At 39.7% G+C, this 17574-nt stretch overlaps 1 protein-coding gene across 6 annotated transcripts in view; it reads left to right on the top strand.

The window, feature by feature from the left end:
* Nucleotides 1-17574, top strand: part of UIMC1 (ubiquitin interaction motif containing 1) — a 133214-nt gene that overhangs the window by 12170 nt on the left and 103470 nt on the right. For 4 of the 6 annotated variants that reach the window (XM_072631108.1, XM_072631111.1, XM_072631112.1 and 1 more), the window contains exon 2: nucleotides 7451-7494. In XM_072631108.1, the coding sequence (XP_072487209.1) occupies nucleotides 7451-7494 (44 nt within the window). Of the gene's footprint in view, nucleotides 1-5813; nucleotides 6234-6564; nucleotides 6647-7450; nucleotides 7495-17574 lie in introns of those variants that run through there. The other 2 variants (XM_072631110.1, XM_072631109.1) reach the window with 2 other exon arrangements.

The following is a 17574-nucleotide window of genomic DNA, read 5'->3' as shown; positions in this document are numbered from 1 at the left end:
AGATAATTTACACAAAGACATCAGTGTGAATTATACAGAATGACAAGGCTCGGAGGACTTGTGCTGTGTAGAAGTGGAGGGAGTGCCCATACTGATGAATGTAGGTTCATGTGAGTCCTAGGAACCCACTCTTATACACTTATAATTATTCAGCTAGAAATATAGGAAGATAAAAGATATTTTTGTACAGGCACAGATCTCACAAAGGGCATTTTTCATGCACTGCAGAAAGATTGAATGCAGAAATCATTGTGCAGTGGATTTAGAAAATAATATCCCCTGAGTCCCATTAAATGCTCAAAATAGTTTTCAGTTCTCTTCCAAGAAATGCATTCAAAAAAGTAGTCCCTTGTGTTTTAATAGTATGATTCCTGGCTACTATGCTGGATATTCATTTTAATAGTCTTAATTCTTACCCATTCTTTGACCTACCTTATGATATGCTAGGCAATGCCAAGACTCAGGATCCTGTTGGGGACTGACATTACTAGAAATAACATGCATTTGTCATCTTCAGTTTCTTCCCTGTGCTTGATAAATGTGCACTTTGGGGACCATCTTCTAACAAGTATTCCACTGTGCATTACTTCTATGGAAGACAAGTGCTCCCTGGGGAAAGCCCTTGCTAAAGGATAGAAAGCAGCCACAGTGGTGGTAGGAAGGATTTCAGAATCTCCTACTTATTATATTGTCAACTGGTCAATATAAAAGACTTTATCCTTTTCACTTTGGGAGACTGAGTCCTAAGCATGTCCTAATGAGACAGTGCTACAGTACATAAAGGCTCTCCACTCTAAAACAGAAGCTACCCCTAACATTTGGAACTAGGGTCATAAAATGGACCTTCTGAAATGGAAATTAAGAATCAACATAAAGGATAAAAATAGACAATGTGGACATCTTCCTAGGATATAATCCAGCTCTAGCCTAGAAAGGATTTTGTAAAGGTGGTGGATAAAACTAGCCGATTTCCCCAGGCTGATTAAGAAGCCCAAGTTACCCCATTCAAATAAGAAAGATATCCCTCGGATGGGGTTATAAGATCTGAACCCCTAAAAGGAAAAGACCATGTATTTGAACGCAACCCAGCCCCTGAACTTTCCCACACCAACATTTTTCAGAGGCATCTCTGGGCCATCTCAGTCCATCTAGGTATTCAATAATCCTTTTAACTGCCCATGCATTGTACCTCTCAGATCACTTAACTCCTTTCTTTGTCTGCAGCTGGTCCACCCCAGGCTACTTGCCACTCTTTAATCCCATCCAGATCTTCTCACTGTTTTTTCTTATATACAAGTACCAATTTTACCCATTAATTTGAAGATTCTGCTTGCTCCTATTGGTGACACAATACTGCATATATACTAGGAATCTTGCCCATCTAATTGGTGTTATAATAAAACCTTGCTAACCCTAACCCTAAGTTGTTACGGTCAGGGAACCATATGCTGAGGTTTGGGGTGATTGGAACCCCAAAATACCAGCATCTCAGGTCCTGCTCAAATGAATTGGACTCAAGCCTTCTTTCAGCCAAAGTAAGAACAAAGTTTATTAAAGATTCTCCATATTGGGTAGACTCTTTAGAAGCCTCACCATTTGTGATGCTTGTATTAACAAGCAAGCCAGATGGAATCTGAGCTAGATGGAATCTGAGAAACTTCATGGAGATAAGAAGGATCTTATACACAGAAAGACTGTGGGAGGGATCTGGGGGGTGATCTAATAGTCTGGGGTAATGGGAGGAGGGGTACAAGGACGGTCTTGATTGGACTAGGGTGACTAAAGGTCTGAACCAAGAGAGTGGGATTTTGATGTGATCAAGGGTGGGGAAACAGCTGGAGGCAATCTGGAGGTAACAGACAATGGAGGGTTAAGCTCAGTTAAGGATAATGAAAGGTTTATGGCTTCAGGTGGAGGCCAGATCATGTGGGAAGAATCAGTTCAAGGGGGTTCCTAGAGCCTATACCCCATTAGTGTTATAAAACCTTGCTACTCTGACTGAAAGAAGACTTGAGTGGCTGAATTCTTTCAAGGCCCCTCCCATACCCTTGCATTTTGGGGTTCCTAGCACCCCAAACTGCATCAACTCCACAGTATAAACTAGCATAGACAAAACTATAACCTGATTAATTGTAACACAGAGAATATTAATGCCAGCTACTTTTGTTGACTTATAAAGGAATGTTGAAAAAGAACTAAAGAATCAAGAGCTTGTCATACTCTAAGGCAGAGGTTTTTGTAATTCTTTAGACATAAAAAGCTTTTTAGTGGAGAAGGCAATTCATTAAGCTATCCTAGATTGATAGAAGTAGCAGGCTGCATGGCATAGTGGATATAGGGCAAGCTTTGCAATCAGGAAGACCTAGGTTCAAGAGCTTCCTCTGAAATACTTATCATGTGACCATGGGCAAATCACTTCACCTCTCAGTGTCCCAGACAACCCTCTGAGACTTAAAAGGTGTAGATAAATTGGTGGAGTTTCCACAAAAGGAATTTCATGTACTAATGGAATACAGGGCCACACAAAATGATGGAAAATCCACCAAGAAACTTCCCTTCCCTTTTCATCTCAGTAGAAAGAAATACTTGGAGAGTGCCTTATGCAGAAACATGTATTTCAAAGATGTCAGTTTCACATAGATCACAGGGCATAAGTCACAACACCTCTGCACCTTAGAAGATTTTTATGAGTTATTGTAGCTGAAAAAATTCCTTCCTTGCTGTCTTTTGGGGTTAAGTGCCTCTCTGACTTTAACTCTACTGGCTTTTAAACGTTGACGTTCAGTCTATTTCGTGACCTGTACTATGAAGTCTTTTAAGTTTGATAGTTTCTGCCAAGACTTGTGCTGGGCTGGCATTATAGCTTTTAGGGGGAATCTAGGGTCATTTCTTGGCCATGATGAGATAGTGGAATAGGACTTTTGTAGACAGCCAGGTTTATCAATAACTAATAAACATTTATTAAGCTCCTTCTGTATGCCAGGCACTGTGCTAAATGCTGGGGATACAAATACCAAAAAATCAAGGTAGTCCCTGCCCTCAAAGAGGGCATCATATGGGGAAAGACAATACACTGAAGAAAGCTGAATAATCAGAGGGTGGGGGGAGGAGGTACCCTACCTAGGGAGCATGGTGAAGTTAATTGGTTGGTTGTTGTCCTTTGTTCTGAAGTTTCAGCTTGTCCAACTGTGGCTGATCAGACCAATATGAACTTAGAATGCTCTACCACAAGTTGGGCACAGATAGTCCGTATGAATTTTTGGGGTGGATACTCCAAATTTGCACATTCTACATTTGCTTTTTGCTGTCTCAATTCTGCTCATAGAGCACAGCACCCTTTCTGATGTGAGGACGCCATGCTGAGCGGTCCTGTGCCAGTGTCTCCCATGTTGCACAGTCAAATTCAGAGCTCTTCAGAGAGACCTTGAGAGTCTTCTGACCATCATGTGATCACCTAACCCTTGTGAGGTCTCCATAAAATAGTCTTTTTGGCAAGCATACATTTTGCATTTGAACAGTGTGGCCAGACCATAAGAGTTACACCCTCTGAAGCATAGTTTGAATGCTTGGCAGTTCAGCTTGAGCAAGGACTTCAGTGTCTGGTTCCTTATCCTGCCAGGTGATTCTCAGAATCTTCCTAAGATAGTTCAAATGGAAGCGAGTCAGTTTTCTGACATGTTGCTGGTAGACTATCTATGTTTCACAGGCATACAACAATGAGGTCAGCACAGCAGCTCTGTAGACCTTCAGTTTGGTAGTCAAATACCTCTTCTCTCCCAAACTTTTCTTCAGAGCCTCCCAAACACTGAGCTGGTTCTGGCAACGTGTGCATCAGCCTCATTGTCAATGTGTACATCCCTGGAAAGCACACTACGAAGGTAAGTGAACTTATCCACAGCATTCAAAACTCTCCATTTGTGGTAATCTATGGTTCCATGTATAGATGGTGTGGTGGTGGCTGATGGAGCACCTGTGTTTTCTTGGTGTTAATTATTAGGCCAAAATTTGCCCAGGCAGCAGAGAATTGATCCATACTTTGTTGCATCTCAGCTTCAGAGGCTGCATTGAGTGCACAATCATCTGCACACAGAAAATCATGCACGAATACTCCCTCCACTTTGGTCTTGGCTTGTGGCCTTTTCAAATTGAAGAACTTACCATCAGTACAGTAGTTGACCTTGATGTTGTGTTCATCCTCATTGAAAGTATTTGACAACATGGCTGAAAACATCATGCTAAAAAGCATGAGAGCAAGCACACAGCCCTGTTTCACTCCATTGGTGACTGGGAAAGCACGAGAGCTTTGTCCACTATCCAAAACCCGGGCAAACATGCCATCATAAAATTGACGTACAATACTGATGAACTTCTCTGGGCAGCCAAATTTTGACATAATTTTATATAAGCCCTCATGACTAACAGTGTCAAAGGCCTTGGTCAGATCTACAAACTCTGTGACCAGACCTCTGTTCTGTTCCTGGCATTTCTCCTGGAGTTGTCAGGCTGCAAACACCATATCAACTGTTCCTCAGCCCTTTCTGAAGCCACACTGGCTCTCAGGTCTATGACCATCTTCCAGGTGAAGGATCAGACTATTAAGGAGGACTCTAGCAAGAATTTTGCCAGCAGTGACTAAGAGAGACCGCCCTGTGATTGTTGCAGGACAATCTATTCCCTTTACCTTTATAGAGATGGACAATGGAGGCATCCTTGAACTCCTGGGGGATAACTTCCTCTTGCCATATAACTTGGAAAATTTCAGTCAACTTTTGTATGAACATTGATCCCTCCCACCTTGTAAATCTCAGCTGGAATAGAATCAGCACCAGGTGCTTTGTTACATGAAAGGAACCTAATGGCCCTCAAAACCTCTTCTTCAGTTGGAAGTTCAGCTAAGGAGGGATTGACTTTAACCTGAGGTAAATGGTCAGTGGCCTCAGCATTGATTGATAGTCTGTTGAGAACACTATGGAAGTGTTCAGTGGCTCTCTCTAGGATCATGTCCTTATCAGTAATCAATGTGGCTCCATCAGGACTGAGTAGTTGTGATGCACCATAGGTTTTGGGTTGGCTATAACTCAGCAGTTTCTTCGGATTTGCTCCTGCACTCAGACTTCATCCTAGTTAGTCTTGGGTTGCCAGCTTATGCACGTTTGAGCCCCTCGGGTGCTTCCCAGTGCTTTCTACCCCCCTCAAAGTTAATTAGAGAAGCCTGAAAAAAGTTCATCTAGGTGTGAGAGATGAGATGTCTAGCCTGAGCCCTACCCTTAAATAGAAGTTTGGAGTTGCCCCACCCTCTAATCAGAGAGGCAAAGGATAGTGATGAGGTGGATTACTCATGATATATCAGTAATTAGAATTCTGGCTTATAAATTGCTCTTTTGCCAGTTTGGTTACTTTGAAATTATCCCTAGAGCTTAGAAGTGTTGACACTTTTTCTGAAGTGTCCTACTCCTTAGAGGAGCTGAAATTCTGGGAATCGATGGTACTACTAGCCTTCCCAAACTAATCTTGAAATTATAGTATTCACCCTTCTAGATCTAGTACCATCAGTACTCTGTCTCTGTAAAAGTAGTTTTTTTGAAGTTCCCATCTTCCAAGCTCTGCCTGTGGAAATCCTATCAATACTTCAGGTCAAATGCTTTGCGCATAAAACTTTCAATTCAAGAAATATATATGGGATATCTGCTGTGTAACATTTATCTAACAAATGCTAAGTATCCATCTTATGGTTGTACTATGTCCCTGTGCTGGGCTTGTAAACATAGAATTCGGATTTCTCAGCCACCTGGAGTTGAGCAGAGGGAGGAGATAAAGAGTATCATGTCTCGTATATTTTGATCACATTTTGGCTTGTAAGGTACAGATTTACCTAGAAGTTTTAATTCTTCTGATAGATTGTCGGTGTCTGGAAGGCAGACACCTTGATTAACTCTCACCTCTGCTGGAGTCTTCCCCTTTCCGCCCACTTTGAGGTGGTGTCTCCCATGAATTCCCCTCCTCTTTTAGAGAGTTGGTTTAGTCCGCCGCTCCTGCGCTTGCGCCAGAGTTTGGCCTGGGTCCTCCTTCCCGGAGTGCACTGTCCCTAGGGTTCCGTGGTCTGGGCGGTTCCACCCAGCCCGTGTCGCGACTCCCGGAGTGCCAGGGCCACCAGAGCCTCAGCCGCTCTCAGATTATCCCAGCGAGGCCGGGGTCACCAGAGGAAGGGCCAGGGTCGCTTCGGGCTTAGACTGGTGAGTAGCAGCCTCGGATTTCTCTCATCCCTGAGGGCCTCGTTGCTGCCCCTCAGACATACTCTGCCTGGGCTCCGCAGCTGCCCAGCTTCGCCCCCTTCCCATTCTTATCCCCTCATTTTTCACTCACTTGGATGCCGTAGCCAGGATCTCATCCCTCAGGACCCTTAACATGTCCAACGTCTTTCTCGGACATTACAAACCTCCTCCAACCCTTCACCACCACTTACTACCCGCGGCCCTCCCTTCCCCAAACCCCATCTCATCCCATTCTTTCCTCCCAAGACCCCATTCTCATTTGTCTCTCTTTATTCTTTTACACCTGGTATAGGGTGAGGAATATCTATTTTAAAGTCGGTAGAAGACCTGAATTTGAATTCTGCCTGTGCTACAGGTTACCTATGTGACTTTGGGTAAGTCACAATCTCCATAACCTTGGTTTCGTCAACGGGAAAAGGAAAGGGGTGAACTATATGATTTATGAGGTCCTTTCCAGCTCTCATCTATGATTCTTTGACCTTTTTTATCTCCAGGACCTCTGTTCCTATTTCTTCATTCTCCCCTCCAAGTTGGTTTGTGTATGAGAAGTGATTTTTAGGTCTCTCTCCCTACAGAAAGTGTTCTGAAACTTTTTAAGGCATCATCACACCATGCCTGTTTTCCCTTTGTTTTCTCTCCTCCAGAGATGGATCATACCTTAACTTCTAGTTCATCTCCTTGCTGTTGTACTCTGTGTCATTTACGTTGTTCATATCTCCCATTCTATTCAACCTGCACTCTTCTACCATCTTCTCTTTTTTGGCAGACCTATTGCTTTCTTGCTTCCTTTCTTAGGTTCGCCATGTATATTGGATGCAGATCCTGTTTTATGAGTGACTAAGAATGAAATACAGAATTTTTCCGGGGGTTACAGAGACCTATGGGTTGGATACCCAAGTATTGTAACTCTTGTTTTCTTTCTTTTAATAAATCTTTGGCAGGATGTTAAATTCTCTACCTTCCCAGGTGAATCCAGCACCTCCATGGATGAGATAGAGTGAACTTCTTAGAAAACAGAGGTTTTTCTCTGTTGCTTAACACAGGGCCTGGCACATAGTAGGTGCTTAATAAATGTTTACTGATTGATTATAGATTAATTTTTACCTTTATAGCACCAGAAGATTTAGAACTGGAAAAGAATTTAGAGATAAATTTTCTTTTCTTTTTCCTCCAAATAGGAAACGGGTCCAGAACGGTCAAGTTACTTGCTCAAATCACTCAGGTAAGTGAGCAAAGTTTGTGTTCAAACACAGGTCCTTTCACTCAAAAGCCAATGAGTGTTCTGGTACTGAGTGAAGCCAGATAAATTGGAAGGTAGTGGAAATTACTTCCTGCTATCCTCAAAGGAATTGACCAAGAAGAGGGGTAGCAGGCTGTGCTTACAAATGGAAGGTGCAGTGGAAATCCAGCACTAGACTCCCCAAGCTTGAATGATTGTATGGGATATATAAGCTCCTTTTGGGGGGAGGTGCATGCGAGTGCGTGCGTGTGTGTACTTGCATTACTCCACTGGTAAGGTATAATACCCTGTTGTAGGCCCCTTTCAGGAACTAGGTTTATAGCCTTTCTTGCCTGAGGCCACATGGTCTATGCCACTGACCTATCTGAGAAAATCCTCTTTCCATGGGTAGGGTGGAAAAGGAACTTATTTTGTACCTGCTATCAATTTGAAAACAGCAGTTTCCATAACTGTGGAATTTCCAGGTAGGATTGCTTGACACTTAAGTTCCCTTTTCCCACCCCTTTTCCCCCAGCAGTTATTCCTTTTGGTACCATTACTAGTCTCTGGAGGGTGGAGTTTTAATCCCTCTCTGGAACTAGATTTGGAGGCTTTACATTGCCTTACACTGTTTTTTCTGCCTGGTTTAACCAAACCTTAGAAAAGAGATACTTCAACTGTCTATAACTATCTAATGATAAGACTATAGGCCTTTAGCCTCCAGGACCCAACCAGTACCTGTAATGTTGAATCTCACTTGGAACAAAGTTCATTTTCTTTGGGGTGAAGGGAATCTACAGAGCTGTCTGCAATGTTGAAATGAGGGGAAGTGCTTTGTTTTCTTTCAGTCTTTGAGAAAACCATGTCTTAGGGCTTTGTAAACCTGAATGCTTTTTTTTCCTGGGAAAAATCTCTCCCTTATCTCTATTTACTTTCTCTTCATCTAACCCTTTCCCTTTTCTTTTTCTCCCTTTCTATTTTGCCCTTTTGGAGAGTCCTTTCTATTGATAGCAAACTTCCTTTCATTTTAGACCTCTTCTCACATCCTTCCTATCTCTTGCACTCGTGGAAACACCTGGCTATGCAAACACCTTCATACATTTGGGAAATATTTACCAAATAAATTTAATTTGAATAAAAACTAATAAAATAAAACTACTACATACAACATGGATCATGTTAATTTGTGGTTTCCAAGTCAATATGCAAACTGTAGAAGAAGATGCTGAATTGTCCTCCTTCCTGAGGGAGGATAAATATACAAGAAGAATAAACATACAGACAGTTCTTGCTTTTTACAAAATCAACTTTACATAAAGAATTATGAAAGAAATCTGTACTCAAAAAAAATTATCTGTTTTAACTTTATATTACTGTGCATTCCCCTGCAAAAAATCCCCAAAGAAAAGAACCCTAAAAAAAACCGCAAAAAAGCAGAATGGAGGTGGAGAAGAGATCTGCTAGATCTGGGACTTGACACCTTGGGGCTCTGAGAAAGGAGACCTTTGCCTTGAACCTCACGCTCAACCTTGTCTGTGCCCCATATGCATGTATTTGCTCCAATATATCTGGTACACTGCTTCGTGCCACGCCCCCCCCCCCCCCACCCCCCGACTTTTCTCTTGGTTCTGATCAGTCCGCTATGTGGCTGACCCTGGCCTCAAGTGTTCCTCTTCCTGCTCTTCTCTGTCTCTGGTTCCCACATATCCTTGAACTGCATACCAGCCCTCTTTGGGCCTCCCTGTCTTCCCCATGTCTGCTGGCAAATGTGAATTACATAAAAATCACTTTATGTAGAAGTCTGCAGAACTGTCTGCTTATGTAAAGCTAGAACTGTCTGTACTTCCTACTGCCTCTTCCAGAGCCTCATTCTGCCACTTAGGAACCTGTCCTTCTTAAGTTCATGAATTTCTGTCACATAAGCTTAGCACAATGCCTGGAATATAGTGTGTGCTTAGTAAATGTTTGACTGTCTGAATGACCCTGTCTAGATCCTTGGGTATAATCATCTAGCCTTCATGTTATTTTCCTTTTCTTACAGAGTCCAGTACTTGGTTGACACTCTTTCTCAGTCCTTGTACTTATTTGGGGTCTTAAATATACACTCTGATATCCCCTGAAAACCCTTGGGCATTCTTTTCTCTACTATCTCTTGATTATCTTATAAATGCACATGAGTTAAATTATAATCTCTACAGAGATGGCTTCCAGGTAGATCTCTTCTCTAGCTATAGTTTCTCTCCTAGTTCCAGTCTCAAGACACAGATCACTAATTTGGCATTTTAAGTTAGATGTACCACATGCATCTCAAACTCAACATGTTCAAAACAAAATTATCCTTCACCCAAAATCCATTCTACCTAGCTTTCCATTTTTGTTAAAGTACTGTCATTACCTTTACCTTTCACAGGTTTTCCACTCACATCTACTACTCATGTTCGGATCCTTATTATTGTGAACTATTGCAGTAGCCTCCCAATTGGTCTCTATCTTAAACTGCTTCTTAATCTAATCCATCCTTCATGTAACTGCCAGTGATTTTCCTAAAGCTCAGGTCTGACTATTATTTTTCTTTCTTCCCCACCCCATCCCCTGCCATTGCTCTCCGTAACTGTCTAGGATAAAATTTAAACTCCTCTTTGGCATTTAAAACTATTCACATTTTTTCGTTAGTAAATTTTATTCCCACACTGTATGATCCAGTTAAACTGTCCTTTTCATTCTTTCCCTGGAACATTGTGCCTCCCATCTCTTTGCCTTAGCAGCAGCTATCCCTTTTGCCTGGAGTGCACTCTATCCTCACCTTGCCTCTTGGAATTCCTACTTTCCTTCAAAACCTAGCTCATACTGTGCCTTTTACATGAGGCCTTTAAGTGACATCACTCTCAGCTGCTACTGTCTTTTTCCCCTAAAGTTATCTTTGTAAGTATCTATATGTATTCATGTTTCCCCATTAGAGTGTAAGCTTCTGAAGGTCAAAGGGTAATTTGCTTTTATCTTTTGTGTCTCACGTACCTTGTCCAACCTAGTAGGAGCTTAATTAAATGCTCATTGATAGATTGGTCTCTCTGACTGCATTTTCTCCTCTTTCTAAGCTATCCCTTACAGTTGCCAGAATGCTATTCATAAAGCATAGAAAATGTCCCTTCTCTACTCATTAAGCTCCACTGGTTCATTCTTGTCTCTAGGATGTATTACAAACTCTTCTGTTTAACATTAAAACTTCTACAGTGTAGTTCCAACTTAACTTTCTACATTTTGGCATGTTTCTCCCTTTCCCATACTCTATAGTCCAGCCAAACTGGCCTAATTGTTGACCTTCACAGGTGACATTTGATCTCCAAACTTTGAATAGGCTATGCCTCCTGCTTGTAATATGCTCCCTCCTCAGGTTCTGAGAATTTCTAGCTTCTTTGAAAGTTCACCTTAAGTGCCACTTCTTAAATTAGACCTTTCGTGAAACCTTCTAGCTTATGTTGCTTTTCCCTCAAAATGACCTTTTGTTTACTTTGTGTGTTGTATCTACTTATATATTCTGAAAATATAATGGAGGCTTCTTGAGGGTAGAGATCATTTCAATCCTTTTTTATCTACAGTGCTAAATGCAATGCCCAGAAGATTGTAGGTGCTTAATAAATGCTCATTGATTGATGAAGCTGTCCACTGGCATCTTTGATGCCTGTGAAGATAAGACACCTGAATTTTTCCCATTATTAAAAATAATTTAGTTGACTACACCTCATGTCATCATCCTATATATTGCTTCCTTTTTACAGATAAACTAGAAAAATGTCTACACAGGTTGGTTTGACCTTTTTACCTCACTATTTCTTAGCCCTTTGCAGTCTGACTTCTCATCCTATGACTCACCTCAGTAAAGTTAGCAACATTTGATTTCTAAAAAAAATAATAAATTTCCCACTGGCTCTTAACTGTACCCCCTCTCCCCCCCACCTTGGGCTATCCCTTTTAATAACAAATTTAAGAAGTTAGGAAAAATCATTCTGCAAAACTAACCAACATGACCAGAAAAGTATAATGTATACAGTATTCCAGATCTATAGTCCTACTTTTACAAAGGAGTCTTTTCATTTCTCTTTGGGGCCAAACTTGGTCAATATAATTTTCAAGCATTCATTTTTGATTCTTTTGCTATTTTTTCTATTAGATGGCATAGTGTTTTTATTTCTGGATTTGTAGTCAAAAAGACTTGAGTTTGAAGGATCACACAGTAAAGGCCTGAGTTCAGGTCCTACCTTTGAGTCTTACTAGCTGTGTGACCCCAGACATGTCACTAAGCTTCTGAACCTGAATTTCCTTATCTGTAAAGTGAAGATGACAATTTCACCTATTCCAGAGGATAATGAGAATCAAATGTTAAACGCTTGGCAAAACTTAAAGTACTATCGAAATGTTGGCTGATATTATTGTAGTCATTGTGTCGGTTGTTTTTATGGTTCTGCTTTTTTCCTTTGCATGAGTTCATATAAGCCTTTTCATGCTTCTTTGTATTAATCATGTTCATAGTTTCTTTTACCTCATCCTGGGTCATCTCCAGTCATCTTGATGAATATCTGGTCACTGGATTCAGATGGCTCTGGAGGAGAAGAGAGGCTGGTGACCTGCACAGCCCTCCCTCACTCAAAACAAAGTCAAGTGCAAGTCATGTCATTATTTCTCTGATGGCACGGTCTTCTTCAGCAATGAAGGACGAACACACACACACACACACACACACACACACACACAAATAAATATTCATCTCCCTTAATTTTATCATCTCCCATAGTTACCCAGTTGATGGGCAGCTACTTTACTTCTAGTTCTTTGCCACCACAAAGTACTGCTAAGTATTTTGGTGTATATGGGCCTTTTCTAGGTGGTATAGTGAATAGAGTGCTGAACCTGGAGTCATGAAGACCTGATTTCTAATCTAGCCTCAGATTGCTTACTCATTGTATGACCTTGGAGAAAATAATAGTACATACCTTACAGGGTTGTTCTGAGGTTCGTATGAGATAATATTTGTAAAAAAGCTACTTAGCTCAGTGTCTGGCATCTACCTAGTAGATGCTATATGAGTGCTTATTTTCTTCTTTCTCCTCCCTTTTCTTTTTGTCTGATCTTGGAATATATTCCTAGTAATGTAATTTCTCGATTAAAGTTTATTTTATTCACTTTATTTGCATAATTCTAGGTTGCTTTCCAGAATGGTAATACCAGTTCACAGCTCCACCAATAATGTGGTTGTTTTTCTACTATCACTCCAGCATTGACTGTTTCCATTTTTTTCTCATCCTTACCAAACTGCTGGATGTGAGGTTAAACCTTACAGTTGTTTTTATTTGTGTTTCTTATTAGTAATGCCAACAAATTAATTGCTAGATTTATTGACCTTACCTCAGCCATTATCCTTTTTTATCTCTTGGCATCTTTTGATTCTGTTTACCACATGTTCTTTCTGGATACTTTGAATATTTTGTTCCCAGTTCATTTCCTGGTTCTCCTACTTGATTAACTATGCCTTGTTATTTTCATTTACTGGTTCATCATCCATGTCCCATTCCTGTGTATTCCATAGATATGCCCTAGGTCTCTGTGTTGGTCCTATTTTCTCTTTCTCTTAGTGGTCTTATCTCCTATGGTTTCAGTTTACCGTCCCTAAACTGATCATTTCCAGACATATACATCCAGTTCTCACCTTTTTCATGAGCTCATCTCTAGTCCTTCATTACCATCTGTTGAACATGTCTAACTGCATGTCCCGTAAACATCTTAAACTCACAACTTAAAAACAGAACTTATTTTCTTTCCCTTTACCGTCTGTTGGTCCTCCCAACTTAACCTATTTTTATTGAGTGCACCACTGTTAACCCCAGAGTTATTTTTTACTTGTTTCTTCCTCCCCTCTCCCATTTAGTTAATTGCCAACCTACCTACCTTTGCAAGTACTTTCTTATAATTTATGTTCCAGCCAAACTGGCTTTCTACTTCTTCTCCAAACTTGGCATTCCACCTTCTATCTCAGTGCCTTTGGATGGTTTGTCCCCATGACCAACACAATACCCTGCTTACTAGGTATTTAATACAATAAGTGCTTTTCTGCTTGAATTCTTTCCGTCATTTTTGCCTCTTGGATTTCTAGGCGTAGCTCAGTTACCACTTCCTCAAACTTTCTGCACACCTTTCCAATTCTTTCTGCACCCCTACTCCTTTCTAATACTGTCTCAAGTTGCTTTTTCATGTAAGCAAGGATGGTTGATTTTTTTTTTGCACCCCAGTACCTACCTAATGCAGTGCCTTGCACATACGTACCAGGTGCTTAATAAGCATTAATTGAATTGCATTCCTCCATGTTGCTTCCCATCATCTCTTGCAAATTCTCAGGTGTTTGTATCCTGTTTGGTCTTTGCTCAAATCCTTGAAAAGTACTTAAATAATTATAGTTAAATAATAGCTAACATTTATATAGAGGCTATTTTGTGCCAGGTGCTATGCTAAATATTTTACAAGTAGCTCATTTGAGTTCCACATAACAACCTTGAGGGTAGGTGCTATTATTATCTCCATTTTACAGATGAGGAAACTGAGGCAAAAGGCAACTAAGTGACTTGCCCAGAGTCATACAGCTAGTAAGCATCTGAGACTGGATCAGAACTCAGGTCTTCTGACTCCAAGCCCTGTGGTCTATGATCTGTGCCACCGAGATGCCCATGTATACCTCCTTTATGTTATTCTTTTCTGTTCTGGACTGTACCATAGTTTGCAGTATTGCATATTTCCATCTATTATAACCTCCGTCACATTACAAGCTGAGCTCAGCAGACTTGTTTTAATTGTATTTCTCCCAATGCCAAAATATATAGTTGGTATTTAATAAATGATTGTTGACTCATCTGGACTAAAGGTACAGAAGCTGTGGTTAGGAGTAAAATATTGATTGCTTCAGAGTTGGTTAATTTTAAACAAAGAACCTGTACCTATAACTGACTTGCTTACTGGAGTTTAATTTCTCTAACTATTACAGCAGCTTTGATGGGCCTAGTACTTAGAATATCAAGATTTTGAATTATTAGTGATTGCTCTTTTCATGGATAAATGTAGAGAAAATGATAAATAATATCACCAATTGGGAATTTTCAAGGATGCCATCAAAAATGTTACCTGTAAATAGTGAATCTCTCCTCAAGGATCACCTCTACTATCTACATTTATTCAAAGCCATTTTGGCCCTACTATGATTAAGAAATGTTAATACCAGATTTGGTATCCCTTTTTCAAATAGTGGTAATTTAGTTTTTAACACCTAGCTCATGTAACTGTAAATAAGTTGTCATTTTTATCAAGCAGTTTGTATCTAATATGAAGGATATCACTTAAAATAAATAACAAGTTGCATTTCTGACTTGCTTTCCTGATTAATTTGGATTCTGAATAGCCTCTCTGTTTTTCAGATTGGTGGTGAAAGTGGAAACCTTCATGTAATACTGATAATTTAAGAGATTTATATTGGTTTGGTCGCCCCTTAATACTGCTTGTATTGATCACTTATCCTCCTTAGTGCCTACTGGTGACTGTAGGTTAAGGAGGAAGGTTTTTATTTATATATATGTCCTTAAGGTGTGTTCAGTCATACTGGCCATCAGAATCATTACTCTATGGGTTACCAAACAATCAGCTTGTATTTATGTTAGAATATATTGCCATATAACACAAAAAGTGTTATAAAGCGGTAATTTTATTCACTTGACAAAAAAACCAAATTAACATTCAGTAAAAATGGGGGAATTGGACTAAATAGAAATGTCAAAGACTTGGTGGTGTCCACAAACATTACCTAGTGGCCCTGGGCTTGATTAAAATGTAGTTAGGAAATAGTTAACAAAATAAATAAAAAGATAATAAACATAGATAATATTAATATGTGGTTTTCTAATTTAATGTCAAACCACAGGGATCCTTCTATATGCTTTCATGTCCCAAGTTTCTCTTTTATTTTGATAATCTTTTAGCTACAAATAAATGATCTACAGGTTTAGATAAAGTTGAGCCTGGAAGTTTTTAGGTGTACCTAAAATCAAGTAAACTTAGAGGACCTTTTGGGGGCCAATTAGTTCATCCTCCTTCCTAAAGCAGAAATAACTGACAAATTATAATTGAGCTTGTACTAGAATACTTCCAGTGAAAGGGAGCTTAGTCTCCCCATGTACCCTATTCTACTGTTAAGACAGTCCTGATTATTAGGAATTTTATTTATTCGGATCAACTCTTTGCTAGGTAGACCAAGCAGATAAAATATGGGCCCTTTTCTGCAAAATAACCCTTTAAATTCTTGAAAATAGCTCTCATGTTCCTCTGTAAATCTTTTCTAAACTAAACATCTCCATTTCCTTCTATTGTTGCTTATATGGTCTGGCCTTCAGTTTTCTTACCATCCTGGTTACCTTACATTTTGTCATTGTAAAACAAAAGTAATTACAGACTTGACTGTCCTCATCTTCATCACCTTTAGCCTTCCATTTCTTTAGTCAGACACGGACAGAGGAAAGGGAGGGAGCTTAGAATGAATTGATAGAACCAGAGGGAACAGTCTTTCCCTTGTGTGATACCCATTTCCAAACCATTTTCTGTTTGGCGGAGAAGTATTTGATTCTGCCATCTTTGTGTTGTTGGTTATAGTTTCATCCACTCTGAGGAGTAGATGTACCTCTTCTTTGTTTCTCTTTTCCACAATCTCGGTTAGCTGAAAAATCTTTGTTGTTTTTCTACCTCACTTCTTTCAATAGTTCCTGTATTTTTAAGGGGGAGAATGGAACTTTTGATTTCATTGGTATAACTAACACCTCAATAAGGAAACCACCTCTACCAATACATTTTCTGTATATAATCCATAGTCTTAGAGATTTACTTAGAGCATCAAGACATTAAGTACTTGCACCCTAAGGTCACACAGCAGTAGCTAAAACAGCATGATTTCAGACTATGTTTTCTTATTCTGGTTGCTCACTTGAGTGATTAGAGTTGTGAAGGGAAAAAAATTCCAGCTATGTGACACTCTCACAAGGAAGCCTTGCCAGAAGGACAACTACATTTGCATTTGCCTTAATATTTTTACTTTAAAACGCATTTTTGTTGGTATTTTTTATTACATTGTGTAAATGTCTTCCATCTTCCTCTGCTATTCAGTCTAAATATTTTTACAATTTTTTATGTATTTTTTTATTATTAGTTTTCCGTGTTCTACAATCACTTCCATATAACTTAGATTTTTTTTTTTCCCTCCTTCCCCGTCCTTCCCACCTCCCTTTCCCCTCCCTCCCTGAGATGGCATACAATTTTATATAGGTTCTACACATACATTCCTATTAAATACATTTTCACCTTAGTAATGTTACATAGAAGAATTAAAATGAACGGGAGAAATCATAAAACAAACCAAAACGTAATACAAAAGAAAATGATCTGCTACATTCTGCAAATTCCATAGTTCTTTCTCTGGGTGTGGAAGGCATTTTGCCTTAAGAGACCATTGGGAATTTTTTAGGTCCTTGCATTGCAATGAAGAATGCAGAAAAAATCCTCGCACATTGTGGTTGGTGCTGTGTACAAAGTTCGCCTGGTTCTGCTCTTGTCACTCAGCATCAGTTCTTATAAGTCTTTCCAGGCCTCTCTGAAGTCTTCCTGTTTATCATTTCTTATAGTACAATAGTATTCTATTACATTCATATACCACAATTTATTCAGTCATTCCCCAATTGAGTTCATTTTTTTTCTTAAGGTCAGTATCTTTGTGTATCACAACTTGTTTAGCCATTCCCAAGTTGATGGGCATCTACCTGGTTGCAAAAGTGCTGATATAAATATTTTGGTGCATATATAGGATCTTTTAATCATTGACCTTCTTGGAGTATATATCTAGCAGTAGGGTCTCTTGCTTATAGGTTGTGGACATTTTAGGCCCTCTTTTTTCAAATAATTACATATTGCTTTGCAAAATGCTTATATCAATTCATAGCTCTACCAGTATTGTATTAGTTAGTCTGTCTTTTCTGAACCCCTCCAACAGTAACCATTGCCAGCATG

This window comes from Notamacropus eugenii, chromosome 1 (genome assembly GCF_028372415.1).
Source record: "Notamacropus eugenii isolate mMacEug1 chromosome 1, mMacEug1.pri_v2, whole genome shotgun sequence".
NCBI classification, from domain to species: Eukaryota; Metazoa; Chordata; class Mammalia; order Diprotodontia; family Macropodidae; genus Notamacropus; species Notamacropus eugenii.
Note: the sequence above shows the minus strand (reverse complement) of the source record. Positions and strands in the feature narration are given on the sequence as shown.